Source organism: Ursus maritimus, unplaced genomic scaffold, assembly GCF_017311325.1.
Source record: "Ursus maritimus isolate PB19 unplaced genomic scaffold, ASM1731132v1 scaffold_2, whole genome shotgun sequence".
NCBI lineage: Eukaryota > Metazoa > Chordata > Mammalia > Carnivora > Ursidae > Ursus > Ursus maritimus.
The window spans coordinates 88,942,985-88,957,710 of NW_024424452.1; the positions used below are offsets into that span (position 1 = coordinate 88,942,985).

General features: G+C 39.8%; 1 protein-coding gene across 4 annotated transcripts in view; it reads left to right on the plus strand.

Moving 5' to 3' along the window:
* Positions 1–898: 898 nt before the first annotated feature.
* ACBD6 (acyl-CoA binding domain containing 6) overlaps positions 899–14,726 on the plus strand; it is a 198,279-nt gene continuing 184,451 nt past the window's right edge. Inside the window, exons 1-3 of one of the 4 annotated variants that reach the window (XM_040636322.1) lie at positions 899–1,508; positions 8,283–8,347; positions 11,008–11,104. In XM_040636322.1, the coding sequence (XP_040492256.1) occupies positions 1,287–1,508; positions 8,283–8,347; positions 11,008–11,104 (384 nt within the window). In that variant the 5' untranslated portion in view covers positions 899–1,286. The remainder of the gene's footprint in view (positions 1,509–8,282; positions 8,348–11,007; positions 11,105–14,726) is intronic. The other 3 variants (XM_008701135.2, XM_008701133.2, XM_008701134.2) reach the window with 3 other exon arrangements.

The window sequence follows — 14,726 nt, forward strand, 5'->3', positions numbered from 1 at the left end:
TTCTTTGTACCAGTCTGATGGTGCTTATTACATTGTTTTGAGTACGAAATGAACATAGTGTTTTCGTTTTTGTTTTACAGCACTTGGGACATAATAACCGCTAAGTGAAAGTTAATTGTTATAATCATGTTACGGTTTTTGCGTAGTTTCGTGTAAGTTCCTTTAGGGCAGAACTGTATCATACTTTTTGGTTTCACTTTAGCGTCTTCAAAACACAATGGCAAAGGCCCTGTCAGAGGTGACCCGTGCTAACCGCGGGGGGCACGGGGGCGTCCCCGCACAGCCCTGAGGCGTGGGGGGCGGGGTTCCACAGGCGTGCAAAGCGAGACAGGGAGAGGAGCGGTTGAAACATTCGCTCACACGGCTTGGGCGGTGAAGTTCCCACCTCCCAAACTTTCACCCATTATTCAAGTTAAAGCCAAGCTCTCAAGCAAAAGATGCGCGTGCAGGGACCCGAGGCCAGTGTGGGGACGCCCGGGACACACCCTCCGCGGAGGCGGACGCAGGCGGAACCTTCGTCCTCAGTTCGGTGTTTCCCGCGGCTCCGCTCCTATCGCTACACTACCAAATAGACGGCCTTCTTCCCCACCCCGATGGCCTAGTCCGAGGACAATTTCCAGACTTTGTGACTAGTAATTTCAGTGAAAGGAATAGTGGACATCCCAACGACAGAGGACACTTTCCCCGAGCAGCATCTCTCGAGCGCGGCCCCGCGAGTTCCCCTAGAGGGCGCCCCACGTAGGGCCGCCCACGCTTCGCAGGTCGGCGCCGAGGCCGCCGCCGCGCCTCGCCCCGCGCGCGCGCTCGGACGCGTGCTCAGGCGCGTACGCCGCCCCGCCCCGCCCCGCCCCGCCCCGCCCCGCGTTCACGCCGCTCCCGCCCCGCCCCGCCCCGCGTGCACGCCGCCCCCTCCTCGTTCTGCCCCGCCTGGCCCGCCCGCGCCGCCAGCCGCCTTCCCTTCCGGATCTCTCAGCTGCGCAGCCCCGAGACCCCCTCGCCGGTGGAGGCACCCGAGTGGAGCCCGAGCGCGCTGTTAGCCAGAGGCAGGCGGAGGAGACCGGGTCGGCCGGGGCAAGCCGCCGAGACTAACGGAGCCTGTCCTGCACGCCCGGGAGAGAAGTGGGAGGGAGGCAGAGTTACGTGAGGCAGCGAGGAGTAAGTGAGCTTGGGTGCGACTCGAGGTCGGGCTCGGGACGGAGACTGGTGGACCAGGCCCCCGAGCCGGCGTTACACCCGCTCCGAGGAGCACTTGAGCGGACACACAGGGACGGACCGAGGGAGGACACATGGCCTCGCCATTCCTGCCCGCGGGGGCCACCACGGGCGACAGCGGCGGAGAGCTGAGCTCGGGGGACGACTCCGGTGATGTGGAATCCCTCCAGAGCCCCGAGACCGAGGCGTCCGGGAGCCTGGCAGAGCTCTTTGAGAAGGCTGCAGCGCACCTCCAAGGCCTGGTTCAAGTGGCCAGCAGGGAGCAGCTCTTGTACCTGTATGCCAGGTACAAGCAGGTAAAGTCCTGGGGAAGGGGTGGATGCGGGAGAGCGACAAGAGGCCTTCTCCGCCCTCCAAAATCTAATAGTAAGCGTGCTTGGTTGATGGCTAGGTGTAAGGAAGTTTGCGTGTGTGTTATGTGTAATCATCTACTAAGGATTAGCATCCTTCTGAAGATGGAAAGGGCCTGTCTGCTCTCCTGGGAATGATATTTGGCTGGACACCGAATGACTGTTTTCCATGGCTTCCCTGACTTGAACAGTGACCTTGCACTTACGCTTTTCCCGGCTTCAGAACCCCTACAAAATGAGGATGATAAAATAAGATTTATCATTCACTCTTTCTGAAGGGTCATATGGCGGTAATTTTGGAAGTAATATGGTCATATGAAAGTAATGTTAAAAAAAATTGTGAGATCCAAGAGAATTATATGATTGTAATAAAAGGGTGATGCAATACAAAATAAAGTATTATACTTTTGTTATTGTATTTTTAAAATCTTAACTATATTAGACTTACGTTTTGGCTGAATGGGCTTCTGACTGTTAGATACGATTATAAACATTTTAGAGCTAGTAAGCACCAGGTGAAATAATCCCCTTCTTTTGCTGGAAAGGAAAGGTAAGCCCAAAAAGAGTAGATAACTTGCCTGGGGTCATACCAACAATCAGAACTAGAACTAGATTGTAGCTCCTGACTCTGTCTAAGGCTCTAACTTTACCTGGAAATTATAATCGGAATGTCTTATAAAACATGTTTAATTTATCATTCAAAGAGTCAGAGGTACCAGAAAGAGAAATAATTGTTTTATCATAATCAACCAATACTTGTATAACATCTTTTATGTGCAAAACTCTTGGGTGTTATGCCTACAGGGAGTGCAAAGAAGAAAAAGCATCATGGTATTTGCCTTCAAGAGACTTAGAAAGTTACTTCAGGAGTCTAGATTTAAACATGTGAAAAATTGCTAACAAGAGTTAAATAACATTTTGGGAAAACTCCAGCTCTTTGGAACACTTGAAGCAATGACATTCTGGGGAATAGCCCATTTTATTTTACTAAATGATTTTAAGCTTTCATTTGCTTCTTGGTATCTATTTCCTCCTGTATTCTTTGAAGAAAAAAATAGTTGTAGGGTCTTTCTGTATTCTTCAACTGAATATACTGCATAGAGGTAAAACTTCTTTTGATGATTGATGAATTTCAATTATGAATACGGTTAAAGTGACTTGAGAGACATAGCTATAGATACGTATGGTATAAATTAATAGTGTTGAATGAAAATTGCCCCTGAATTGGCCTTGGAATTTGCTTTCTTGCAGAAGTTCTGGATATCTTTTTTCTCTTTGGTTATTTATCCTGTCCCAATAACATTAAAATGAGACTTTCAATTATATACCAAGAAGAGTTTATTGAACATTGTGCTAGGACTTCTAACATGTCTGACTAATAATTCTCTGGTCAGCATAAGACTGTTTTTCTCCAAATCCCCTAGAGAACGTTCTTTTTCTTTCTAGGACATAACTTATTTACTGATATTAGTGTCATCATTACTAGTATGTGATTTCTGAGTTACCAGTGAACTGTAGTCACCTGTTAGCTGGTAACCATTCTGTCTCATGTATTCTTACTTCATCCAGATATTCTGGAAGAGACGTGTCCCTCACCCATTCAAGAACTTGATGTTAAGGTGTTCAGAAATTTTCTGTATCTGAAAATAAAATTCTTTGCTATTAGAGAATAAGCTTATGCTTACTTAGATATGATATTGGGACACAATTTTCATTAATCTCTTCTAAATTTTTTTTTTTTTGAGAGGGAAAGAGAATCCTAAGCAGGCTCCACGCCCAATGTGGAGCGTCAGGCAGGGCTCCATCTCATGACCCCGCCGCCCTCCCCCCATCATGACCTGAGCCGAAATCAGGAGTCAGATACTTAACTGACTGAGCCACCCAGGTGCTCCTGAATATTTTATTTTTAACAGAATTTTGAGATAGTGTTAAAAATAGCATCTTTGGGGGTGCCTGGGTGGCTCAGTAGGTTAAGCATCTTTCTTTGGCTTGGGTCACAATCCTGGAGTCCTGGGATCAAGCCCCGCATAGGGCTCCCTGCTCAGCGGAGAGCCTGCTTCTCCTTCTCCCTCTGCCACTCCCCCTCCTTGTGCTTTCTCTCTCTCTCTCTGTCAAATAAATAAAATTTTAAAAAATAGCATCTTTGTTAGCATAATAAAGTTGAAATTCCAATATAGTTGATGCATGGTGGATCAGAATTTCTCAGGAAACAATTACATTTTGTATTTGGAGTAGCACTGTATTTTGGAGGCTGAATGAATTAAGTTGTCCCCAGGAAGATAATAAAAATGAGCTGTGAACCTTCTTTTCTTAGGCAGAGCCCTACATTTACCTCACATCGTAGCTCTTTTATTTATTTTTTATTTTTAAAGAGATTTTATATATTTATTTGACAGAGAGCACAAGCAGGGAGAAGCAGGATCTCCGCTGAGCAGGGAGCCCAATGTGGGGCTCGATGCCAGGACCCCAGGATCATGACCCGAGCCAAAGGAAGACACCCAACTGACTGAGCCACTCAGGTGCCCCCATCATAGTTCTTTAGTCTCAGATAAGCCTATGGCTCGAAAATCATCTTTTAGTGAGGTTTCAGAAAGATCACACCGCTGAACAGTTTTTTGGTCTTCTGTGTTAGCCTACACTTTCCCAGCAAAAGATAACTAATTGACACCTTTGAAAACTCTAGGACAATGAAAACTTCAAACCCCCGTTAGCTTCATTTTACAGGAGCCTTCAGCAGTAGCACGGTGAGGATACTCAGCATGTTCTCCTACTTTAACCTGGCCACACGTGATTCACTAGCATTTGCCATCAGCCCTCTTTGTTAAAACACTCTGTTTGAAGGGCATTGGATATATCATATCAGAGCAGAGTTCAGGTGTTTTGTTAAAGTGGCACATTTTATAATTCTGCCTTATAGCTTAAAAGTCATTATTTAATGATTTGGAAAGTGTTGCTCATCATGTCCTAAAATCCTGTAGTTTTATTTACCCAGTCTTTTCTGATCCTGAACTGTTGTTCGAATTTGGGAATACAAAAGCTTCTGTGTCAGAATACAGGGTCAGCTGCTGAGCTTTTATTTTCATCACACATAATGGTTTGGAGACAGGTGACTTAGGGCTGGTTGGGTGATTCTGCTTCATGAGGTCATCCAGGGGCTTAGTCTTTTTCTGTCCTGTAGTTCAGCCATTCCCCCAAGGCAGCAGTTCTCAAATTATGGACCCCTGAGAATCCCTGAGACTTTCTCAGGAGATCTATAAGATCAAAACTATTTTCATCATATACTAAGACAGTATTTGCCTTTTTTCTATTTGATAAAACTGCTGATGCATCAGCATGAACCAAGGCAGTGGCAGCAACTGTACTAGTAGTCATATATTTTACCACCATGTACTCAGAGTAAAAAAAAAAAAAAGGCCAATTTCACTTAAAAATGTCTTTGATAAAGCAGTAAAAATTATTCATTTTTATTAAATATTAACTCTTGAATACAAGTCTTTTTAATATTGTGCATTTTGAAATGGTGAGTACACACAAGGCAGTTCTGCACACTGAATTATGTTGGCTATTTTAAAGAAAAGCACTTGTGTAATTTTTGAGTTGCAAGCTGAGTTAGCCACATTTTTCATGAAACATCATTCTTCCTTAATAAAACAACTCACAGATAAACTGCTTATTCAAATTTGAATATTTGGCAGATGGTTTCTTCAAAGCAAATGAAGTGAGCCTGTCATTTTAAGGAAAACAACTGACAGTATTTGTTGCCAGTGGTCACGTTTGAGCCTTCAAGTGAAAATTGGAACATCTGTGTCTGTCACATGAACTTGACAGCTTCCTAATACTTAAGAACTTTTTTGATGAGATTAATGGTGATTTTGATGATTGTAAACTTTCGCTCTTGTATAACGAAATGTGTCAACATTTGGAAGGAATGCATAACTCAGTGGACCATATTTTCCAAATGTTGCATGGAATGTTACAAATTATATATGAGTAAAAGATCCATTCAAAGTGCAAGTCAGACCAATGGATTTTAATGTAGCAGTAGGAAGAATTCAACGATATGACACAGAGCCCACGTTGCATCTAACCTTGAAACTGCCACTTGTCCAGTTTTGGTGTTGTATCAAAGAAGAATATCCACAATTATCTGAAAAGGCTACTAAAATACTTCTTTCTTTTGTAACAGTGTATCTGTGTGAAGCCACATTTTCTTCATATACTTCAACCAAAGCAGCATATTGCAATAGAGTGAATACAGAAGTAGATGTGAGAATACAATTGCCTTCTATGAAGGCAGACATTAAAGAGATGTGCAAAATGTAAAACAATGTCACTTTTCTCACTAAGTTTTTTTTTGCTTTAGAATATGCAGTTATTTTTCATAAAATTTTGCTATTTATGTTAACTTAATGAGTTTATTATTCTTAAATTAGTTAATACACATATTTAAATCTTTTTATTTTTAATGTAAATATGATAGATATATAATCCACATAAACAAAGTTCCTTGGGGTCCTCATTTTTTACGGGTGTAAAGGGATCATGAGATCAAAAAGTTTGAGAACTATTCCTCTCAGATCTTCTTTCCATGGCCAGAGATGGCTCATCATCACTGCGTGCATGTCCTAGCTAGGGCTCAGGGAAAGGGAAGGACAAGCCCCGCTTTCTCTTCAAGGAAGATGTTTATATCACTTTCATACACATCCAGTCCCCTGCACCTGGGCCGAAGTTGCACGGTACATGTAACGTTTAGCTGGATGACACCATTGGCTGGTGTCTGGATAAAAAACTAGAATAGTAATGACTGCTGTTTTATGATGTGTCATAGTTTCTCTCATGTTTCTAACAATCCAGTAGTTGAAGTGATTTGGAAATGCCTAAATTTGATGTGGCATGTAAAACAGAGTGCTACAGAAAAGGAATATTGGACTTTGGAGTCAAATCGTCCCAAATTCACATCTTGAGTACTAATTCAGGATTTGCTAATCTGTGAACTCCAACAACCCTCCTCAGTTTCTCTGTGCTCATTTATAAAATAAGTTTGTAATGGCAAACCTAACAGGATTGTTGTATGGCTCATTTGCCATAACATATATGTAGCTTTTGGTTTGTGGTCATCAAGAAAGGCAGTTTCTGCTCTCATTTTTTCTTCTGTCCCCTTATAACTGCGCTGCTGCTGTGTAAGTGTACATTTTAATATTCATCAGAGGGCTATGTGATTAATTGCTAAGCAAATGATGGAGATGATACTTGTTATGAATTCAGAGATGGATGACATCATTGTAGACTGAAAGGATTCTTACAATCTGAACCATGAGTGGGACTGAAGGTGTGAAAAGCTGAAGGAAAAGGAGAAGGCATTTCAGACGAGGGCAGTAACATGAGCGAAACTCAGAATAAAAATCCTTAAAGCAGTGAGAAGATCAGTCTGGTTAGCGAGTAGACCATCAGTTTGATTTTAGCAAAATTCAAGTGTATAAAAGTAATAGTAGATGGCGAGAAGCTCTCTGAGAAGTAGATGGGGATTGGATTGTGGTATCAGGAAAAACAGGTATTTGGTTGAACACATGCCTGACATATTTCATATTCAACAAACATCTTTTACTGCCTTAGGTTAGGCACTATATAGGGTGCAATGAGTGAGTTAAGAATGGTTTCCTAGAGGCTGTGTTCTGATAGAAAGATGAGACTTTACACAAAACTTTCTAACACCAGGTAAAAGTAGAAAGTGCTAACAGAGGTATACAGAGTAAATGCTCTGAGAGTTCATCAGAAAGAGATTACTTTTGGCAGTGGGAATCAGGGGTTGTATAGTGAATTCTGCACTTGTGTGAATTTCATTTATGTTTATTCACAATGGAAATATCATATAGTTTCACTACAAATGTCATTTGAGGATTACAAATAAGTATTGACCACAAACAAGAAAAGATTATTGTGGAGTGGATAGAATTTATATTGTTGAAAAACCCTTGAAAGTTTTTTGCAAGGCTGTCAGCATCTATATTTGCATTGATTAGTTTCATAATAGGATACTTTACAAATAGTGTGCTTTATCCTGGAATTTGGGAGAGATAAAATGCTGATAGTGTAATGAGAATCAGCATAAATAAACAATATTATGAATTCTGATAAAACTGTACTTTAAAGCTTGTTTATTGCACATTTAGAAATTCTTCTATATGATAAACGGTAATAAGAATTACATAATCTATATTTATAATTTGCCTTGTATATGTAATTTGTCTCCTAGTTTAGGAATGCAAGTTTTGGGGCGCCTGGATGGCTCAGTTGTTAAGCGTCTGCCTTCGGCTCAGGACGGTGATCCCTGTGTTCTGGGATCGAGCCTGCTTCTTCCTCTCCCACTCCCCCTGCTTGTGTTCCCTCTCTCGCTGCCAGTCTCTCTCTCTCTCTGTCAAATAAATAAATAAAATCTTTTAAAAAAAAAAAGGAATGCAGGTGTTTGTCACTTGTATTTTTTTAGGTATCACAGTATTAGACGACAGTGGTTTTATGCAGTAAGCCAAAGCAGCCTGTATTTAAAATTTGTTTTTTGTTTGCTTTTGCAGAGTGTTAAATTTTGTTATTCTATATAGATACAAATATTTTCTAACGTACAGTTACTGAGTATACATAATAAATTTGAAAATAAAAAGTTTCTCTGGCATTTCTTCGAAAAATAAGTTCTTGATTTATTTTTTTTCCCCTCTCTTCAATTAGGTCAAAGTTGGAAATTGTAATACTCCTAAACCAAGCTTCTTTGATTTCGAAGGAAAGCAAAAATGGTAAGAAATTCTTGGAATCTAATGAAGTTGTTGGAAGTGGTTTAGGTGTTTAGGAATTAGAAAGTAGTGAGCAGATTAAAGAATTATTTTTATATTAATCTCTCTGCTGTAGACTGTGCTAACAACAGGCAATTGGGAGAGAGATTAAAAGAATCCTCTTTTAGCTAAGTCTCCTAAAGGATTCTCATGCCACGATGCTGGTATATACATAGTTCACGACAGACATACACTCCTTACATAGGAATAGCTTCTTAGAGAGTGATAGTAAGAGCTATTGCTTGAGATTTTCCTATCCTGTCATACAGCCCCTAATGGATCACCACTTCTGCCCTGTGGAGGAATCTTTGAAAGGACAGGAGGATGGGAAAGGAGAAGCACAGGATAAATCCCCATTTTTATTCTTCTCCCCGGCCCCAATTTTATCTTCTTACCTCTAGTGCTCTCTTGCACCTTGCCCCATCCACACCACAGTGAAGTGCTTATAATCACCAGTTGGGAAGAAAGGGGTGGGAGAAGATACTGAGTCCCCTTCTTTCCTGAATCCATAAACAGATCCCCTCCCCAGCTTTTTTACTTCTAATTCAGAGATTCCTCCTTATCGTATGAGGCTTTATTTACTCTTACCTTGTATAAGTGAAAAAGATAATGCATAAAATCGGGACCCTTACTTACAGGCGGTAGAACTTTGGAGCATCAGGCCTGGAATTAAAAGTATAAAGGATAGGGTTTAAAAAAAAATGAAATATGGTTGAAGAGGGAAGAGTGCTGCTAAAAATGGGTTCTAACTTTACATTCTAGAGCTGTGCTACTCAAAATGCGGTCCCCTGACAAGTTACCTGTCTATGAACTGTTTGTTACCCAGTGGTAAAGACATGCAAAGCTTGAACTTGAATGTAAATCAGTTTTGTCATTAAGCCCGTGTTTCGTTCAGCTGACTTTTTGTGTGTGTAGGACATTCACAGTGAAGGAAGCAGTGCTTTGATTTCCGTTCTGGCAGAAGCTTTCTTTGCTGATGGTAACAAAATGTTCTCTGACACTTAATTACTGTTGTGGAGAATACCTGATGCAACTTTTATTGTGAGTTTTTTGTTTTAATTTATGAAATTTCATAACTTCAGCATTATTTTTTCTCCTATGCTTGCCTGTTTTTTCATTGTTTTTAGCAATTTTAACAGGTTTTGATTTTATGACCACTCTAACAATTCAGGCAGGAATCATTAATGGATGCTGGAACCAGTAGATGAAAAACTACTGAGGAGCATTTACGCAATCTGACCCTCAGTTTCCTTTTTAATTACAAGGAAGACAACAGGAGATACTGCTTCTGCCAAGTCCTTAATCTTATCTTTGATGATGGGGGGACAAACTGATGCCATGTGCCCCCAGTGTGATACATTGGGAAGGACACGTTGCCTGTATATTGCTCTTGCCAAAACCTTTCATCTGATTCTAATCATGATTATTCATTTTTGGCAAGAACACCCTGTAGGTGAGGAAACAATCAGATAAATCCAAATTCAGAGATATTTTATAAACAACTGATTTGGACTCTTAAAAAATATCAATATCATGGAAGACAAAAAAGGCTAAAGATACACAAAACTCAGTGCTATGTGCGAATCTTGATTGGTTCCTGGTCTGGGAGAAGAAATCTATAAAGGACATTATTGGGAAATCAGGGAAATCTGAAGGTAGTCTATGTTTATATAATAGTATTGATGTTAAATTTCCTGTTTGATATATGCTGATACATTTAGGGGTAGAGTGTTGGGATATATACAGGTAACTCTCAAGAGAGGCAGTAAAAATAAATTTGGAAAACCTCAGAAAGATGTTATATTCATTATGGGAGCAGGAAGGTAGTGAAAAAACCATGGCCCTGAATTGTGTTTTACAGTGAATCAGTGGATCTGCTTCCTGGTTGGAAGTAGAAAGAATTGGCAGGGCAAGACCAAGAAGGAGCCTGTCTTGGCAGTTTACAGAAGAAAGAAGAAAAGGATGACTCAGAAGGGGGCACAGGACTAAAATATTACTCTTGATATTTATACTGCCAGTAGTCCCTACCTTCTAACTTACTAGAATTCTTACCTCTGTCCTTACCACCCCTCACTTTTTGAATTCCCTGCCTCGGGATCCGCTATTAGCAGCTTATAGATAACAGCCAAAGGGGAAGGTGTATTTCTCACAGCTTAAATACGAAGTTCAAAGCATTTTCCCAGGGAATATTGTTTTGTGTGTGATTAATTCCCATATTACCAAAATGCTATATAAGGTGGGAACTACTTTTATTGGTCTATAGATCATACATTCTCAATAGGGATGAAAGGTGGGTTTCAGGGAGTTATAAAATCGTGGGTATTACAGTTGTTCATGGTCTTAAATTCATTTGATATGCAATATATCTGTGTTATAAAATTTCATGGGGGAGGGTGATTAGAAAAAAAAATGTCTAAAAAGGCTCCTTAGGTGGTGGGGTGTAAGGTATGTGTTGGTATAGACCATTGTGAAGGCAAAAAGAGAGTTACTCATCTATGGCTTATTATATCTATATCTCACATCCTTAAAATGTGCAAGCCAGTTTTTTTAATACTAAAAAGGAATGTGCCATTTGTGTTACTTCCATAGATAATGATAGATCGTTTTGATATTCTTTACTGTAGGGAAGCATGGAAAGCACTTGGTGATTCAAGCCCCAGTCAAGCAATGCAGGAGTATATCGCAGAAGTTAAGAAATTAGATCCAGGTTGGAATCCTCAGGTAAGATTTGATGAGTGTAAATAATACTTTCCAAAAACATCATCTTCCTCTTAAAGGTTTAAAACCAAGCTTAGGCTTAAGTAATATTCTTTTATTTAAAAAAAAATTTTTTTTTATTTATTTGAGAGAGAGAGCACGAGTTGGGGCAGGGAGGGAAGGGCAAAGGGAGAGGGAGAGGGAGAAGCAGACTCCCCGCTGAGCAGAGAGTCCGACGCAGGGCTGGATCCCAGGACCCTGGGATTATGACCTAAGCCAAAGGCAGATGCTTAACCCACTGAACCAACCAGGTGCCCCTTAAGTACCATTCTTAATGTTTTATTTTCTTAGATTATAGAGTTATTATGATATTTATCTACCTCAAAATACTGTTGCTTAAATATTAACCAGCTACCGATACTGAGAACTTCTCTGAATTGTAGAGAATTTTTTTAAAAAGATTTAAAAAAATTTATTTATTTGAGAGAGAGAGAGCGAGTGAGCAGGGGGGAGGGGCAGAAGGAGAGAGAGAGCGAGCATCCCCAGCAGACTCCACACTAAGCACAGAGCCTGATGTGGGGCTCGATCTCACGACCCTGAGATCATGACCTGGGCTGAAACCAAGAGTCAGTCGCTTAACTGACTAAGCCACCCAGGTGCCCCAGAATTGTGGAGAATTTTTAAAAGCATTATAATAATTTCAATTTTGTAAAAACTCAGTTCATTTCAGAATTTGAAAGCATTTAACATGAGATCATCATTATCTTGAGAAATGGTAGGTTTCTCTTGGATTTTTTTTTTAATGAGCAGTTCTGTGCAAGTACAAAATGCTTTTTGATGCGGATAAAATATAAATAAGATATGCTTTCTGCCATTACATAATTTAAAGTATATTAGAGAAGATAACATATGCGAAGTATGATCATAGTATAAAATAGTAGTAATGCAAGTGCTAGGGAATCCAGTGGAAAGAGAGATTACTTTGGACCTTGGAGGTATTGGGTATTGTTCACTTAAATGTACCCTCTTTTTCTAATATTTGCTGGAGAATATCTAGAAAGAGTTTAATAAAGGTAGGGTTGGTATTTTATTAAAAAACTTTTAAAAAACATGGTCGACAGGTGTTTTAGTGGGATAAAGGCATCAGTACCATGTCAAAAATGCAAATTGAGTATTACTTTTCATTAAAAATATTTAGGCCAAACATTTCAGTGATGCATGAATATAGCAATTTGCAGATTTTTTTGCTAATAATTAAATTATTTCATTGGTACACGTTTTACTAGTTTGAAGGAATTTTGTGCAGTAATCCTGGAATCTTAAAATGTCAGAGTTGTAGGGAACCTTAAAGATGATGTATTGTGATGTATAAAAGTATATCTTTATAGTGAGTACAAAGAGGGGGAGATAACCAGCTTAGGGTCTCTTTAAAGGTACAGCTGCCTTTTTGAAGTCATTGAAACATGTCCTGATGTTTTTGATGTGCATGAATATTTTCAGAAATACTCCGTTTTGTTAGTGTCTTTTCTGAAACATCAAGTTTGCATACAAATGTATATCATAGAGGTCCTAAGGACTTCGTATCTGAAATTAAGTGGTGAAAACAGGTGCCCCCTGAGATGAACTCAGCCTGAACACATATGCCACAACATTTAAAAAAAAAACAAAACTTGAGTTTGAATGCGTTTTGGTGAGTACTTTACTCCTCATATTCTGTGGTCTTAGTTCTTACCTATTGATTTTACGTGACTGTTTCTGATGCCTGCCCTATATAGGCATTTGAGTTTATAAGTTCTGATAAATGATAGAATTTATTATTTCTTACCTTTAATATCTTAATTACTAAATAAAATTCTGTTAACCAGCACTTTTTTTTTTTTTTTTAAGATTTACTTATTTATTCTAGAGGGAGAGAGAGGATGTGCGTGCATGCAGGAGCAGGGGGAGGGGCAGAGGGAGAGAATCTTCAAGCAGACTCCCCGCCGAGCCTGGAGCCCACCTTTGGGCTCGATCTCACAACCGACCCCTGAGATCCTGACCTGAGCCAAAACCAAGAATGGATGCTCAACTGACTGAGCCACCCAGGCGCCCTATTAACTATAACTCTTACAAATGGTTGCAGAATTCATGTGGTTAGGTAGTTCTTCCATAAATTTCTTATGGAAATTTAAATAGGCAGTAAGGATGCTTTTTCAAAATATGTAACTATCACTTATTGAACATAAATTTGAGTAAACTAAGCAGAATCAAAGGTACTTTCAAATAAAGATCACTTTCTCAGCGTTGTGAGGTTGAGCCCCTGTGGGGCTCTGTGCTAGGCGTGGAGCCTGCTTAAGATTCTCCCTTTGGGGGCGCCTGGGTGGCTCAGTCGTTAAGCATCTGCCTTTGGCTCAGGGCGTAATCCCAGCGTTCTGGGATCAAGCCCCACATCAGGCTCCTCCACTGGGAGCCTGCTTCTTCCTCTCCCACTCCCCCTGCTTGTGTTCCCTCTCTCGCTGGCTGTCTCTCTCTCTCTGTCAAATAAATAAATAAAATCTTTAAAAAAAAAAGTAAGATTCTCCCTTTGCTTCCCCCTGCCCCCCATCTCCTACACGTGCATGTGCTCGCTTTCTCTTAAAAAAAATCAAAGATCATTCTTTAATACATTGTTCTCAAAATGTTTTGACATCCTTAAAATAGTTGTAAAGAGGAATTTTATGTTTTGTTTATATTTTTGTTTAATGTAAACATTCTTGATCTGGTCCCCTTTGACTCAGCTTTTTTCCCCTTCTTTCTGACTGGTATGAAGTAGTTTGTAACTGCAATCTCAAGACATTTGGTATTTCATTCATTATCTTTTAGGTTAAAGAATCATTTTCTTTTGATACTAGTTCCTGAAATCATTGAAATAATAACTCTCATTGCTGAATGTGCTAAGCTCTTTACATGTGTTGTTCTTTGAACTCTTCACAAGAATCTTAAGTTTTTTTTATTTTTAAGTAATCTCTGCACCCAATGTGGGGCTCAAACTCATGACCCCGAAATCAGGAGTTGCATGCCCTACTGACTGTGCTAGCCAAGCACCCCCACAAGAATCTTAATTAGATTAGAAACTGTTATTGTCTGCATTTTAAAAATGAGGAAATTCAGGCACAGAAAGGTTTTAGTATCTTGCCCAAGATTAGCCAGCTAATAAATGAGGTGCTGGTATTTGGGTTTATCTGTGTAGGAGTCTAGAGCCCCACTCTTAACCACTCTGCTATCTTTTCTACATCTGGCGTTTTATATTTACATGTATTTACACACATATACATTTGTATATATATAAAACATTATGTATAGCATCCATCTAAACTTATGAGTGTGTATGTGTATAAAAAATTCAGGTAAAGGTAGTTACTGTTTTAGTCAAAGCTCCATGGAGTATAAAGTGAAGTATAAAATGAGCAATACCTTAAAATGTAAACCCTTGACTGTGTTTTCTGTTATGGTTTCATCTTATCTCAAGAATGTGCTGTTGAATATCTAATCAAGGCAATTCTTTTGCCTTATTTGTTTTTTTTGCCAGGGGGAGGAGGATAAGTTTTTATTTTGGTATAACTTCTTTTTATTATTTTTGACAAATAAAAATTATATGTATTTAAGGTGTACAACGTGATATTTTGCT